General features: G+C 36.6%; 12 protein-coding genes across 12 annotated transcripts; 5 read left to right on the top strand and 7 right to left on the bottom strand. All coding sequences in view use genetic code 12, as the record gives it.

The window, feature by feature from the left end:
• Positions 1 to 834: 834 nt before the first annotated feature.
• Positions 835 to 1,941, bottom strand: DEHA2D08580g (DEHA2D08580p; the record flags this gene model as incomplete). The annotated part of the gene is made up of 1 exon (XM_458834.2): positions 835 to 1,941. The coding sequence occupies one exon, from the start codon at positions 1,939 to 1,941 to the stop codon at positions 835 to 837; it is 1,107 nt and encodes a 368-aa protein (XP_458834.1).
• A 575-nt stretch (positions 1,942 to 2,516) lies between these two features.
• Positions 2,517 to 3,274, bottom strand: DEHA2D08558g (40S ribosomal protein S16; the record flags this gene model as incomplete). The annotated part of the gene is made up of 2 exons (XM_458833.1): positions 2,517 to 2,924; positions 3,254 to 3,274. 2 exons carry the CDS (start codon positions 3,272 to 3,274, stop codon positions 2,517 to 2,519), a joined length of 429 nt encoding a protein of 142 aa, XP_458833.1.
• A 502-nt stretch (positions 3,275 to 3,776) lies between these two features.
• On the top strand, positions 3,777 to 4,385 carry DEHA2D08536g (60S ribosomal protein L13; the record flags this gene model as incomplete). Its single annotated transcript, XM_458832.1, has 1 exon — positions 3,777 to 4,385. The coding sequence occupies one exon, from the start codon at positions 3,777 to 3,779 to the stop codon at positions 4,383 to 4,385; it is 609 nt and encodes a 202-aa protein (XP_458832.1).
• Positions 4,386 to 4,903: 518 nt separating this feature from the next.
• DEHA2D08514g (60S acidic ribosomal protein P1) lies at positions 4,904 to 5,224 on the bottom strand (the record flags this gene model as incomplete). The annotated part of the gene is made up of 1 exon (XM_458831.1): positions 4,904 to 5,224. One exon carries the CDS (start codon positions 5,222 to 5,224, stop codon positions 4,904 to 4,906), a length of 321 nt encoding a protein of 106 aa, XP_458831.1.
• Positions 5,225 to 5,489: 265 nt separating this feature from the next.
• DEHA2D08492g (DEHA2D08492p) lies at positions 5,490 to 6,158 on the top strand (the record flags this gene model as incomplete). The annotated part of the gene is made up of 1 exon (XM_458830.1): positions 5,490 to 6,158. The coding sequence occupies one exon, from the start codon at positions 5,490 to 5,492 to the stop codon at positions 6,156 to 6,158; it is 669 nt and encodes a 222-aa protein (XP_458830.1).
• A 225-nt stretch (positions 6,159 to 6,383) lies between these two features.
• Positions 6,384 to 7,058, top strand: DEHA2D08470g (DEHA2D08470p; the record flags this gene model as incomplete). Its single annotated transcript, XM_458829.1, has 1 exon — positions 6,384 to 7,058. One exon carries the CDS (start codon positions 6,384 to 6,386, stop codon positions 7,056 to 7,058), a length of 675 nt encoding a protein of 224 aa, XP_458829.1.
• Positions 7,059 to 8,713: 1,655 nt separating this feature from the next.
• On the bottom strand, positions 8,714 to 8,854 carry DEHA2D08448g (DEHA2D08448p; the record flags this gene model as incomplete). Its single annotated transcript, XM_458828.1, has 1 exon — positions 8,714 to 8,854. The coding sequence occupies one exon, from the start codon at positions 8,852 to 8,854 to the stop codon at positions 8,714 to 8,716; it is 141 nt and encodes a 46-aa protein (XP_458828.1).
• Positions 8,855 to 9,687: 833 nt separating this feature from the next.
• On the top strand, positions 9,688 to 10,971 carry DEHA2D08426g (DEHA2D08426p; the record flags this gene model as incomplete). The annotated part of the gene is made up of 1 exon (XM_458827.1): positions 9,688 to 10,971. One exon carries the CDS (start codon positions 9,688 to 9,690, stop codon positions 10,969 to 10,971), a length of 1,284 nt encoding a protein of 427 aa, XP_458827.2.
• A 342-nt stretch (positions 10,972 to 11,313) lies between these two features.
• On the bottom strand, positions 11,314 to 12,651 carry DEHA2D08404g (DEHA2D08404p; the record flags this gene model as incomplete). Its single annotated transcript, XM_458826.1, has 1 exon — positions 11,314 to 12,651. The coding sequence occupies one exon, from the start codon at positions 12,649 to 12,651 to the stop codon at positions 11,314 to 11,316; it is 1,338 nt and encodes a 445-aa protein (XP_458826.2).
• Positions 12,652 to 12,908: 257 nt separating this feature from the next.
• DEHA2D08382g (DEHA2D08382p) lies at positions 12,909 to 13,127 on the bottom strand (the record flags this gene model as incomplete). Its single annotated transcript, XM_458825.1, has 1 exon — positions 12,909 to 13,127. One exon carries the CDS (start codon positions 13,125 to 13,127, stop codon positions 12,909 to 12,911), a length of 219 nt encoding a protein of 72 aa, XP_458825.2.
• A 525-nt stretch (positions 13,128 to 13,652) lies between these two features.
• On the top strand, positions 13,653 to 14,072 carry DEHA2D08360g (DEHA2D08360p; the record flags this gene model as incomplete). The annotated part of the gene is made up of 1 exon (XM_458824.1): positions 13,653 to 14,072. One exon carries the CDS (start codon positions 13,653 to 13,655, stop codon positions 14,070 to 14,072), a length of 420 nt encoding a protein of 139 aa, XP_458824.1.
• A 267-nt stretch (positions 14,073 to 14,339) lies between these two features.
• Positions 14,340 to 14,915, bottom strand: DEHA2D08338g (DEHA2D08338p; the record flags this gene model as incomplete). The annotated part of the gene is made up of 1 exon (XM_458823.1): positions 14,340 to 14,915. One exon carries the CDS (start codon positions 14,913 to 14,915, stop codon positions 14,340 to 14,342), a length of 576 nt encoding a protein of 191 aa, XP_458823.1.
• Between the last annotated feature and the right edge of the window lie 318 nt (positions 14,916 to 15,233).

The following is a 15,233-nucleotide window of genomic DNA, read 5'->3' as shown; positions in this document are numbered from 1 at the left end:
TCTCGAGTTTATCTTGGATGTTATTTTAAATATATTTTTGATTCTAATATTTCAGGTTTAACTGGAGTTATGCTTTCAAATGCTAGTATAGATGTAGCGTTCCATCTTTTTGTCAATCTACGGATACACGGCATCTTCACCGCGAACGCTATTTCATGCAATGATAAAATTATTTAATCCATATTTTTGTACAGATTTTTTTATTAATTTTTAGAGTAATAACCTGTTAAACCAGGTATAGCCATTAAAGATAATGAAGCTATTAACATAGTAGTATAACTAAATGGTAAATAATTAATTAAACCTCCATATTTACGGTTATGATGAAATGGTAGACATAGGACGGCGATAATCTTGTCTACATTGTCGACAGCCTTCAAAAGCACTTGGTCTTATCACCATCTCGCAATTCCAATGCACCTGTAGAGGCTCGGAAAACACCCTTCTAGGTAGTGATTTCAACTTCAACAGTTCAAGCATGCGTGAGGCCCTGCGTTGAATTCCCGACCCGCCCCAATTCTTTTGATCGCATCCGACGACCATCTGCCAATTTATCTCTGTTGCTTTTAAACTTGAGGTGTTGGCCTGATAATTTTGAGTAAGGTGCAATGTATAAACTAGAATTAATTGCAATGATGCCTTTTTAATAAAGCCAAATAGTGATTCTCGAATAGAATTACAAGTGGTTTCGATTAGTTGTATAATAGCTGTTAGAAATGATAAAGATGTTAATATAAACTGAATTCGTAGATTATTATTAGCGCTATAATTGTGTGCTATTGTAGGAACCCAATCGACTTATGTTGATTGCGAAATAAATTAATAAAGAAGACACTATACATCTAATTCAATAATAATTTTACCACTCGCTCTTTGACTCTCCATTCTTTCGATAGCGTCAAGAAAATTTTCAAACTGATGAACACTATCAACCGTTATTTTGACCTTTTCGTCCTCAATTAATTGTTTACCTAACTCAGCCCATTGTTTCCCTGGCCTAACTCCTGTAATAGTAAAAGAATACGAGGTTAACCCTATAGAAGAGAGTAACATTCTGAAAATAGGCTTGAGAGTCGGCATTATATTGTTAAACAAGCTTACTTTCGAATACTTGAACTTTTTATCGCCAGCAATAGTCACATAATGTGATTTTGGTTTTAATATTTTTGGCATGGATGCGAAAAGGTCACCATTACCACAACAATCCAATATAATATCAAATTTACCTGACTCTGCGGCCTGCAAAACTTGCCCCTCGATACTAGGATATCTTGTATAGTCTATAGTGTCATCCGCACCCATCTCCCTTATAATTGGTGCTGATGACGACGAGCATGTAGCAATTACTTCACCAGCTTTGAAATGGTTCTTGCATAACTGGATACAAAACCTACCAACAGCTGTAGATCCGCCGAGAACCAATACCTTTGCATCGGATCCAATTTTAATACGTCCTTGTGTCATTGCCAATGCGGTGCCTAGAACTAACGGCCATGCAGCAGCTTCGTTCAAAGACAAATTCTTTGGCACTGTGACAACAGAAGAGTCTGAAACAGACATCGCATCAAGCAAAACATACTCCGAAACAGTACCTTTACCAAGTATATGGGTATACATTCCACAAACATTATCTCCAATACAAAAATCGGTCTTCTTAGCAGCAACATCGCCAATCGCAACAATAGTACCAGAATAATCTCTACCAACACCTTGCTGATCATTATAATAAGAAAATAATCTATTAGAAGAGTTGTACAACACTAAATCTAAGGGATTCAATGCTGCTGAGTGAACTTTAACCAATATGGTATTTGACGGTAAGTCAAAGCTTCCGTCAGCTTGTTTAATCAATGAGATGGTTTGTTCTGTGATAGACATAGGCTTATCACTGGTACTATAAGTAACAGCCCTATATTTCAATTTTTCTTTGTCAAAAGTCATTCTTTCCTTATCTACTTTCTAGCTGTACCCTTTTAGAAAAATTTAAAGGGAAGATTGTTTTATATTTATACCAGATGCATTTCATTTAGTAATTTGTATGAAAAATGTTAAGTCCGGGTGTTGACAAATGTATCTCCGCAGATTGCATAGATTTTCGCATTGTTCTGAAGCTAGAATCATCTACGCAGAGGAAAAAAGCTTCTTGTCTAATACAAGATCAAAAATAAGACTGTCAACATCAACATTTCTAAAATTTCCATTGGTACGAGGCACTTAATATAAGGCCACATTAGAAATTCTGTTACGTTTCAACAACCTTGATCTTCTTAATTAATACCAGATGATGTAAACGATTTGATTTCTACAAATATCGAGGAAGATAATGAATTTAACCAAATACACTTTCTTGGCAGTACCTTTCTCTACTCATTTGGTCTATCAGTCTACACTACATTCATGTCAAAACGTGATTTATTTATACATTAGATAAAAGGGGATGAAAAAACTAATCCAACCAAAAATTTAAAACTAAAAAGAAACACCAAATAATATGAATATATGATTGATACGGTTTCTTAACGGTAAGATTTTTGGAATCTTGCTCTGGCACCACGACCACCGAACTTCTTTGGTTCCATTCTTCTGGAGTCGGCAACTAACAAGGTCTTGTCGTAAGAAGCAAAGACCTTCTTTAATTCGTTCTTAGAGGCTTCATCGACGAACTTTTGGTGGTAGGCGACTAAACCCTTGGCAATGGCTTGTCTGATGGCATAAACTTGCGAGACGTGACCACCACCGGAGACCTTAACTCTGATATCGATGTTTTGGAATTTGTCTAAACCAACTAAGGTTAATGGTTCGTAGACCTTGAAACGTAAGATTTCTGGTTGGACCAAGGTGATTGGGGCACCGTTGACCTTGATTAAACCCTTACCGGCTTTGACGTGTGCGACAGCAGTAGCAGTCTTCTTTTTACCAAAAGTCTAAAATGTTAGTATATCATATTTGGGACGTAATTCGACGGAAATTAGGTAGGTTGAAGTTCGATCTTAATTCTATGCTGATTTTTTTCGTTAATCACTCTTTATATTCACTTGTTTATTCTCTTCATTCCCATGCTATTCATTTCTCCATTTATCATCTTCATCTCTCATTTATCGGTATTCCCTCATTTCCTCCTTCTCATTAAATATTCTTTCATTAATTCTTCAGTACACCATTTTTAACATTTTTTCTTCCTTGATTTCACATTTGCTCTTTATTCTCTCGTATCCTCTTCAATACCTTTCCCGTTCTCTCAACTCATACATACTTGGACAGATGGAGTGGACATATTTACTTGATTAGCTATTGCTTTCCTCTGAAAAAAAAATTTCACTTTTACTTAAACCTGTATCGCACCGAATAGACTGAAAAAATTGGCCCTCTCGAGCCCAATTACACAAACCCACTGGTCGTCGCCAACGAATCGCACTGCTCGCCAGTGGATCTATTGTTCCAGTGAGGGCTCTGGGAACCCTGATTCGCGGTTTAGGGACGTGTTCCCATATGTACTATGGCAGGCCCAATTATACTACGCGGTGGTCACCTGAAATCATGTGGTTTGTGACTGCGACTTCCTTGTCACCGCTAAACGACACCAGTGCGCTGAGGCCGCGGCGCCCGACGAGTTGGCAGAATCTCATCACTTAGCGAGCACTCTCCCACCTAATGGGTGTGAGTGTGACCACCAGTTGGCGGATTGCACGAGCATTAGTGGAAAAAAGAATTGAAAAATTTTTAAGATAATTAAGTCCTACTTTTTAATAATATCATTAGTATAGGTTTAAGTAACAATGGCTATCTCTAAGAACTTACCATTATTAAAGAATCACTTCAGAAAGCACTGGCAGGAACGTGTCAAGGTCCACTTAGACCAAGCTGGTAAGAAGGCTTCTAGAAGAGACCACAGATTGACCAAGGCAGCCAAGATTGCCCCAAGACCAATTGACACCTTGAGACCAGTTGTTAGATGTCCAACTATCAAGTACAACAGAAAGGTCAGAGCCGGTAGAGGGTTCACCTTAGCCGAATTAAAGGCTGTTGGATTAAGTGCTAAGTACGCTAGAACCATTGGTATCTCTGTTGACCACAGAAGACAAAACAGAAGCGAAGAAACCTTCGAAGCTAATGTTGCCAGATTACAAGAATACAAGTCCAAGTTAGTTGTTTTCGACAAGAACACCAAGGCTGCTGAAGCTGCCAGCCACAAGCAAGCCGATGTTGCTACTGTTTTCCCAGTTGTGCAACCATCCGTTGAATCTGCCCCAAGAGCCGTTGAACAACCAGAACAAAGTGCTTTCAGAACCTTGAGATTGGCCAAGTCCGACAAGAAATACAAGGGTATTAGAGAAAAGCGTACCAGAGAAAAGGCCGAAGCCGAAGCTGACAAGAAGAAGAAATAAGGAGCTGAGGAACGCTGAGTATATATTGTGTTTATTAGCATTACGTACGGTTATATCCTGTAAATTGTTCATTTGATTTAATACAAACGTGGTTTAGTACGAGAGTGTAGAGCGATGAGATTGGAGTACCATAATTGTGCGGTGTTTACGTCAGATGCTCTGATGTATATTCGGCCGTCTGCTAAGTAGTCAGAATCTACGTTGTACCATACGTTGTTCTGGTATTTTATTGTATGCTGTCTACGTTCTGGTATTCTATTGCATGCTGTCTACGTTCTGGTATTCTATTGCATGCTGTCTATGTTCTCGTACTTTGTATGTCTACGTCGTTCTAAACATATGGATCTGGATTTGGAGTACGATGGATCATAAGTATGGTCAATATCGGCCAATATCTATTCACACTTCCTAGTACAGTACTACCATCCAGTATTCTCAAATTTCTTCTACACTCAATCAACACGCAATTATTTATTCAATTAAAAACCTATAAACCCCGACGGACGTCGCGTAGTCATCTAATCAAACAAACCCATACCCATGTCATCGTCGGATTCTTCCTTTTCTTCTTCCTTGGCTTCTTCTTCAGCAGCAGCTTCACCAGAGGCAGCAGCAGCACCTGGGGCAGCGGAAGCTGAACCAGCTGGAGCAGCTTGGATGTTGAAGAATAAGTCCTTCAAGTTCTTACCTTCTAAAGCCTTGGCGTAGATGTCGGTCCAGATAGATTCAACTTCAACGTTGGCCTTAGCGGTCAATTGGGCTAATTTTTCAGCCGAAATTTCGATGTCAGAATCGGCTAAGATTAAAGCAGCGTATGATAATGCGGTTTCAACAGACATTGTTAACTAGAGATAATCACTTTAAGCTTTTACTAAAAATTGCAGACTATTCTTAGTTTGAATAAAGACCTAACCGTATACTGCGATTCGAGTGAAAAATTTGTCTAATGGGACATTATCATCGAATTGGTAAAAGTACACGACTGTGCTCGCGGGGGAGGTTTTGTGTGACATTTGTCCTTCGAGGGCCTCAGCCCTGGTCTATGATGTCGTACTCTGATAACGATAAGCAATTGGTGCAAAGGTGGTGGTAGAAATTTATCGGATGATGAGTGACTATGAATTGGATAGAGAGACTAAGGTATTATTCGCTGCTTATTTTGCTGAATATGAAGAATTGAAAAGGCATTATTTCGGCCCTGATGATGATGATGATGATGATTTGGACGTAGCATTGATGTTTGGTGTATGGAGAGATTTGGAGTTTGCTAAGGCTTTATATAAAGACGATCAAATCGCTAAAGATTGTTTCGTAATGGATGCAATTGCAGAAAAATTCGTAATGAATAACATAATAATCGATGAATTGATAATAAAATACAGACCATCGATGATTTGGGACCCTGAAACTCCAACCAAAGAAACATGTAGGATATTAATCGACAAGTTCAGAGAATACATACAGGAACCTTTAGCATCCCTATGTATTGTTAAAAACTGGAACGACCTTTACATTGAATTAAAACCGAAAGACGGATCTAATCACTGTGAAAGTTCTGATAATTTGGAATTTCGGAAGAGACAGAAACATTTTGGGTATTATAAGAGAATAAGCATTGAACCTAGATACTACTACGATTATGTAGAAAACAAAGAAATAACTGGTGGTTATCTTGATGCCTTACGAGGCGAAGAGTACATGAATGGGAAATTCATAGATAACGGATATATATATTCCATGAAAAAGTTGAATAAAGACTTTTTGGAAATTTGAATGAGTTTGCTAGTGGAACGGAAAGTTGGTGAAATGAGCCGTCGGAGAGAGTTCTAAAGCACTCTATTGTGTTCCTTCAGCGAAATCTGTTCGTAATCTTATCTTTCAGACAATCATAAAAAGTCAACACAAAATAGAATCGAAATATGAGTAATAGTTTATAGTTCTTTCACCGCAATTTGGCCAGGTTTTTAATACTTATTATACGTTAATATACATCATCTGATGGCTGAGAAAGAACATCGGGAAGACGATGATGTACATCATCTTGGATCATATCATAAGAAACAGAAAATAGCGCGTGAAGGTCAGGAAGGCATTGATAACTTGAATATCATCAAATTAGCCTATGTTGGTAAAGAATATGATATTGATATTGCAAACATCTCGGACCTTGAATTGAGAGCAATAAAACATGGAATAATACACAATACTAAATTTGCTTGTTGGATTTTTGAATTATTTAAACATAACGATATATATAAGCTATGTGGGTATTGCGTTTCTAAATTCATAAGCGTTGATTATGTCGACTATAAATTGATAGAAAAATACAGCCCAGTATATTTTAATTTCCCTGGCGTTTTTTCACGAGAAGTATATGAAGATTTGAGTGAAAAATACAAATATTTAAAATATGCTATGAAAATTGGTGGAGCAAGTTCAAACACCCATTGTATAGATGAACCAGAGATAAATATGTTTAAATTTGCTGCAAAGAAGAATAAAAGAATGTATGATGAAATACTAGAACAGGCACAGAAGTTGGGTTACTTTAAGAAATATTACGATATGAATGGTCAAATTACTGATGAGACAATTACTTTCCGGGACGGGTACATCGAAATGAAATACGACCCCGAAATTAATTATCCATTTAATATTACGTTTTCTGATTGATTCTATCAACAAATTAGAGTGGGATCATTGGTACCGTGCCGATCTACAATCGAAAGTATAGAATTACTATTCGCATAGTATCAATAATATGGCATGTAAATCATCTGAGTAATATCGTTCCCAATGGTTCAAACTTATGATCTGCATGTCAATATTCACTATTAGCCCCAATCATCCAAGTGAAATATTTGGCATCAACTATGTGTATTTATTGACATACTCCTTCTACATCGATGTTCTCATAGGGTATTTTGAATCCGAAACTTGGAATTATGTGTTATAAAAAACATGAGAGATCTATACATTAAATTAAATGCGAAAGCTGGATTTAATCTCTGTGAACGTACAAATAATTTGGAATTGTTGAAATATGGGCCAGAAAAGCGTAAGTCGAGCTGGATAATGGGTATATATACTCTATGAAATTTGAATAAAGACTTCTTGGAGATTTGAATGGGTTTCTTATGTAGTCGAAGCTGGGGTAATGAACCGTCGAAAGAAGGTCTAAGTACTTGATTGTGATCTTTCAGCGAAACTGTCCGTAATTCTATCTTTTAATCTATCCTTGCACCTCAACTAGAAACCAAACTGGATACGAAATCAACCCTCTTATAGCAACAGCCGAGAATATATGAGGTAGTAGTAGATTGTGCAAATGATTGTATATTGTGATTCTCGTGTATCACAGTTCTGTATATATATGTTAGTTTCACCATGTTAACTATTCAACATCTACTAATTGTTGCGAAATGCAAAAATTGACAAATTCTACTGTCTAGAGTTGTACATATCCGTATATGTGCCAAATGATGTAACCAATTGTACCTGGTTCAAACTGTCACGCACATATAATCATTACATCTCCTTACTCCCCATCATCGAAGTAACAGGTCACAAGAATGATCTCAATAGATTGAACAATCTGTCACGCAACTTCTTCTGTACTATTATCACTGTGATTTGCAAAAATCGTCAATTTATGCTCAATAATGCACAATCAAGTAAGAATACCACTGCAACAATACGTTCGGTCATCAACTACTAATTCTCTCTCCATCAGCTTGTCTTGCATTGTACATTAGGTTTAATACAATTATGACTATTTAGGTATGACTAAAAACTGGTAAAGGAGCCACTCGACCAAATTGGGGATATTGCACCCATTGTCTATAGTTGTCCGCTCAACAACTCCCCCCACCAGAGCTTTTCTTTTTCACAGTCTTACAATATCACAAGAGCCTTCTAAATCCCCCATTAGAGTCTTGTCTTAACCAGTCCATGGAACCTCTCGTCTTTATCTTATCGTGCTCATATTGATCCACGAACTCATTCTTAGTCGGGTGTCTACCGCGAAAATGTATTGTCAAATTTCAACCAGTTGACACATATTTGTGAATTGATGTCACGACGGCTGAAACGACCACCTTCAGGGTCGTCACAATTTAACCGTGTCAAGTTTCACTCTCTGTTTCATCTTATGCCCGCACCCTCAAACACATACACCCAGCTTGTATGACCAGACGAACCGGAATGCCGTTTCATACCTTTTCGATTGCATGCTACATGCAGTAGAGACATCTTTACGGGCCCCCGGTTCACGCAGTTTGATCATTAGCGGAGGATATTTTTCGTGAATGCCCCCTTTAGTGCCCCAATCACCCCCCCTGCGATGGCCCCACCGTTGACCCTTTGGTCTTGACCTTGACCTGGTCGTTTCTTTTGACATTATCCTTCCTCTTGGCCTGACCCTTTCCGATCTCCCTACCCCAGCATATCGAAGCTTGGCCGTAACACATTACTCTCCATTTTGCTTTCTTCGCGTTCTTGGCTATGTCCGTCTAAATTCACTAGCTGCGAACAATGTTAATGCGCGAATCACAAACCCCAATTGGAGGCTGGAGTCATTTGGTTCCATCTGGCTGTCTCCCCTTATCTGTCACACCGCGTGCATCTCTTTCCGGTCGCCTAGGTGTTAGGCTACCTGGCACAATTTATCCGTGGCCAATCCACGAGTTGTATCCATCATCCTCTATACACCATGTCCCAGCCATGCTCCTGTCCACATTGCTACACAGTCTACATTCCTCTCGATATACGCGTAGAGGCCTTTCATGGATCCCTCATGGATCCCTCATAACCCCAAATTATATAATCGAGTACAATAGCTATCCCTGTAACAAAAGGGATAAAACGCATTTTTTCTGAAGGGATAACAATTTCTAAGTATCAAATGGCTACAAACACTTCCCCTAATGGTAATAGAAATAACTATTTCGTAAACCTCTACCAGATTTATTACCCCTGTGTAATAGCAAGTTGCATAATTGATCACATTGTATACCCCCCCTCTGAATTTCTCTATTATGGGCCATCTATTATCAGCGAACGGATTAGTGACCTGGTGAAACTAGCAATTCACCGAATTGTCAAATGCGTTGTTTGGGGTTCTATTATTAACTGCATCTTGGAACTTTATTTTAGACTGTGGTTCATATATATCGGACCAAATTCCTGACGGATCATTAGCATCTAGAATTTCAACATAAGTGGGTATTTTATTTCTTCTTTTTCGTTAATATTCAATTTTCATTATTTATCATAATTTATTTAATTGATAAAATTATTCATAATGGTTATTGCTAGTAGTGTTGCAGGACACTTGATGGCTATTTTCGCTATCATAGGAATTTGTGTCGCAGCTCCATTTACTCCCAAGAATGGTAAATTGGTCAAAAAGGACTCCGGGTTCGACTATCAAAACGATAAGATCCGCGGGGTGAACCTTGGTGGGTGGTTCGTATTGGAACCTTACATGACTCCATCGTTATTCCAACAAAATGCTGATGATGGTAATATTCCAGTCGATGAATATCACTACTGCGAAAAGTTGGGCAAGGATGTATGTAAGCAACGTTTAGAGACCCACTGGGATAATTGGATTACGGAAGATGATATTGCTAAAATTAGCAAGCTTGGCTTGAATATGGTGAGAATTCCAATCGGGTACTGGGCCTACCAGACTTTGGATTCGGATCCATACGTCCAGGGCCAAGACAAGTACTTGAAAAAAGCATTGAAATGGTGTAGAAACCATAACGTGAAGGTCTGGATCGATTTGCACGGTGCTCCAGGATCGCAGAACGGGTTCGATAACTCTGGTTTACGTGATGAATATGGATTCCAATCGGGCGACAATACTCAAATCACTCTTGATGTATTAGCACAAATCCTGGAAAAATACGGTGGTTCTGACTACGAAGATGTGGTCATTGGTATTGAGTTATTGAACGAGCCTTTAGGCACAGTATTAGATATGGACAAGTTGAAAACCTTCTTTTACGGTGGATACAAAACCGTCAGAAACTCCGGGGTGCAAACTGTTGTTATCCACGATGCCTTCCAAGATATGGGATTCTGGAACAACGACTTCAATCCTCCAAACAAATACTGGGATGTTGTTGTAGACCACCACCACTACCAAGTTTTCTCACAAGATGACTTAGAAAAATCCATTGATGAACATGTAGAAACTGTTTGTCAATGGGGCAGAAGTGCAACCGAGGAATCTCACTGGAATGTTGTCGGTGAATGGTCTGCTGCTTTGACAGACTGTGCAACATGGTTGAATGGTGTTGGAAGAGGTGCTAGATACTCTGGTGACTTCGATAACACTCCATACATTGGTTCGTGTGATAATTACCTCGACTACGGCAGCTGGTCAAATGACTATAGAACGAACGTTCGTAAATACATTGAAGCTCAATTAGATGCATATGAACAAGGCGCAGGATGGATTTTCTGGTCATGGAAAACTGAAAATGCTGTAGAATGGGACTTCTCTAGATTAACACAAGCAGGTATTTTCCCATCACCAGTCACCGACAGAACATACGAGAACCAATGTGGTTTTTAAGAATTTTATCGTTTCTTCATTCGTCTTAATATTAGATTTATAGTTCATACTAATAATAAATTAACTAGTCTTATTCGTCAATCGTATCAAACCATATATAGTATCTACTTCAAAGGGTGCAAAATTAAACAGTATGAACTTATTGCGAGTGCACATGAAAATACCACTTTTGGCATAACATCAACACTCGGATTTATAAATTAAATGCATTGCATTACATTGCAAGCCCCACAGCGAAGCCAGGTACAATCACCAGCCTCCTATCGAAGCTTAGTGGGTAAGAATCACAATCTAGAAGTCCAGAGTAGAGAGTGAACAATACGTATTTCTCATGTTTACCTCTCAGATACCTCTAGTCTGTTCATTATACCATTTAATAAACCAATCACTTCTGAAAAGGCTTTTGAGAACTTTGAGCACTACATCACTAGCATAGTCATAGTCGTCTAAATCATTGTAAATCTGACAAGAAAACCTCGCATATAACTTCCCATGGTGGTAAAACATTGGAATGAAGGTGTGATATTTGTTAATCATTTCTTCTTCTATGAACTTTCTAGAAAAGTGTAGAAACTTCGCTTGTTGTTCTGGACTGCTATTGTCCATTACAATATTTTCCCGCTTAGCAAGATGATCTATTGGTACTTCTATGTTGATCATAGTGGTTACTGTATCGAATCCATCATTCAAAATGCTCATACCATGCCACTTATCTTTAGTAATAAGTAATCCCACTTTGTGGCATAGCTCATTGCAGTATTTATAGATAGTAGACTCGCCACCACATGCATTCTTTCTAAAATTGATAGCTGCTTCAATACATGATACCTGTGCAAATGTCTTCGTGGCTATGAACTTGAATTTCTTGATCAACTCCATCTCTGGTGGAAATGACAATGCTTCCTCATTATCAACAAACACATGTCCTATTGGCATAGTTTCAACGGACGAGAAATGTTTCGAATCAACATATAAGATGGCACATCCCCTGGGAACAAATAGCCATTTGTGCAAATTAGAAGTGTAAAAATCGGGCTTGAGCTCGCCTAAATTCATTGGTAATATTCCTACCGAATGGGCCCCGTCGATTAAGGATAACACACCGTATTTTTTACAAAGTGCTGTAAGCCTTTCGAAAGGAAACCTGATACCAGGATTAGAGATTATCAGATCAAATAGACATAATTTAATCCTTGTCCCTTGGAACACTTGCTCAAACTTACTGACAATATCATCATCGTTCAACGGATAGTCAATCTCTACCAACACAGGCTCAACACCAATTCTCTTTTGTAGAAACTTGACAGTATTTCCACAACTTTCGTAGACTGTAGTTGGCATCACTATCTTGTCTCCCTTTTCAAACGGATACAGTCGTAATATAGTGTTAACTGCAGTGGTTGCATTATCCACTATCGCTAAGTTATGGTAATCACATCTGAGCACCTCATCCGCAAGTATTTGGATAGCATGAATATATTCTGCTTGTTGTCTTATTTTAACAAATTTATCTGGGAATTTATTTTCATCCTTAATGCACTCGATGAACTTGTTAAGAACCGGAGTTGGGGTTAGACCATACGACCCATGGTTAACCGGAGTAACTTCATGATCTAATAATGTAAAGAACTCTTCCCTGAATTGTTTTCCAAAGGGTATAATCGGTTGATATGGACTCATTGTAGCGTATCCTTCACATCTAGGGTCTAATTATGTCCCGAATGATGATAAGTTAGTATGGGGTCGAGTGTGTATTAACCAATAAACACCAAATGGCTGCAATATCGGAACGACTTGTCCAGTAAAAGCCAGATATTAGTAAGAAAGAAAGAGGAAAGAAAGAGAATTAGGGGGTAAGGTAGTAAAGATAAATTGCTATTGTATAATGGAGGGATCGTTCTCCTTAAAAAAGACGGAAAATCAGTTCAAGTATTTACCTAGCGTAACAAACGCAAAGAATATACAGATTGATTCCATGTCAGTTGAAGCTTGTTATCACCTCTGTAGAATAAACCAGCTTCAACATCTCTAAAGACATGTCCACCAGATCCAATAAATATGGCAATTTTACTTATTTGGTAGTCTTCGAGTACGTTATCTAAATCGTGATTTAACTTAATGACAAATGTAAAATGCCTCTCTAATAAATTATACATTCGACATTTGAGTCCGAGTGTTAGAGAATACTACCAGACTAAATATATTCAATACTTCTCTACACAGAGTATTTAAGATCTAAGTTTAATGTTAATATCATTTAGTTTAATATTTATTACTTCTAATTATTTATGAAAACAACATAAAACATTGACATCAGCAACTCTATCAGCAACAATGCACATAAATATAGTCTCAGAGTTGGCAGAAGTCTATCCACTAATATCACAGCCAACGCTATGAGCATTAAAATCCTATAACTAAGCTCACCGAGTACATGTACAAAATCATTGTGCATCTCTTCGGTTACCCCTGTAAGCGTTTTGTCCCGATCCTCAGCACAATTTTTGTAGGCTTTATATGACGTGAATATAAGGACTATGTACCAATTCGCAGACGCTCCCATTGCGCATACTAAGCATACAATAAATACATCTATTACTCCCATCACCAATATGCTGTAGTTCAATATATTTACATTGCAAATACTTAACTTTTCATCGAAATTATTTTTAGTCAAAATTATGCTCACTTTCTTTCCGCTCTATATATATCGCAATATAAAAGCCTCGACAATTATAATAATAGCCATATATCTACTCGATATATTGCATTATATAAGGAATATTTTTTATAATATGGTCTACCTATTTAAAAAGAAAGAAACAAGTACGGATGCGTTAAAAAATTTATTTTTGCTAGATATCATAGAATACGAAACGGATAAAGACATTAAAGCTTTTCTATTCAATAATATATGCCATTCTTATATAATTTTAAACAAAGGCGGTAAAGCAATCTTTAAACTCTATAGGGAAGACTATAAAAAGCATTGCATAATAGGCTTAGATAAAATATTTCAAGAAGCATATGACTCAGATTTTAGAATTGATGAAATAAACGAACATATGAAATTATCTGACCATAAAAAATGTCTAGAATAATTCTTTTGTATAATAAAAGTGAAATAGATTTGAAAGAATATGAAAATATAAGTCCAATGCTATTATATCAGAAAAATTTATAGTTTATCTGTATAAAAATACTAGTTTTTAAAAGAAAATCTAATAATCAAATAAATGAAATAACAAAAAATTCAGAAATAAATGAAGAGAATTATGAATCGGAAGATAGAACGAGTTAATGATGATTACAAAAAGAAGTAGAATCAAATAAATAAATTCAGAAATAAGTCCTATATATGTATCATTTTACTCCTTCATCTTGTTTATATAATCGATTATTTCATATACATTATTTAACTTTATCGGGTTAGCAGTTTCTTTTCCTTTAAGATATGCATTAGATACTTTATCGTAATTATCAATATCATACAAAACATTGGATAGATTATCAATATTTTCATTATAATACAATACATAGTTTTCGCCAATCTTTTCATAAAAATAATACTTGATATTATCCAATTTTATTATTCTAGGCAAAGGTTCACCATCTTCATCAATCTTGATAATTTCAAAGTCTTTTGTTTTTTCGGATTCGTTAAAAACAGCTACCTTTTTATCTTCAAATTCAAAATCATAATAGTCACCTATATACTGTATTTCTTCTTCGTCTATCTCTTTATTTTTTATAGTCCCTTGCTTATGTAGTGTAATTATGTTATCTTTCACTATAATGTAAAACATACAATAATTTGATCTGTTATTAAGAAAATGATTAACCATTTCTTTTTTGTTTCTTACCTTCTTTTTTAGAATATACTCATTATCTTTTATAATGTTGTCTTTTGCTCTAAAATAATATACTGGTATTAACGAATCCATTTCCTGTAACTTTAATTATAAAATAATGAAATTCTTTTATGTTTAATGTAATAATCGCACTTTTCATGTTTTTGATTGAATTATCTTCTACAATAATAATTAATTAATTAATTATAATTCTGAATACATAGACGCTTTTTGAAAAGTGGGTGGAGTTTTGTTCTCCTACCATGTATACAGCTTTTTTTTACATATAAAGCGAACAATTTTCAACTTCATATTGCTTCTAGATTATCTAGGTCTTAAAACTAAGTTAAAAAAATAGACAATATATTGAGAGTATGTGCTAATTTTAGTATCCATCAACAAAAAAATATA

Source organism: Debaryomyces hansenii, assembly GCF_000006445.2.
Source record: "Debaryomyces hansenii CBS767 chromosome A complete sequence".
In the NCBI taxonomy this organism is placed as follows: domain Eukaryota; kingdom Fungi; phylum Ascomycota; class Pichiomycetes; order Serinales; family Debaryomycetaceae; genus Debaryomyces; species Debaryomyces hansenii.
Note: the sequence above shows the minus strand (reverse complement) of the source record. Positions and strands in the feature narration are given on the sequence as shown.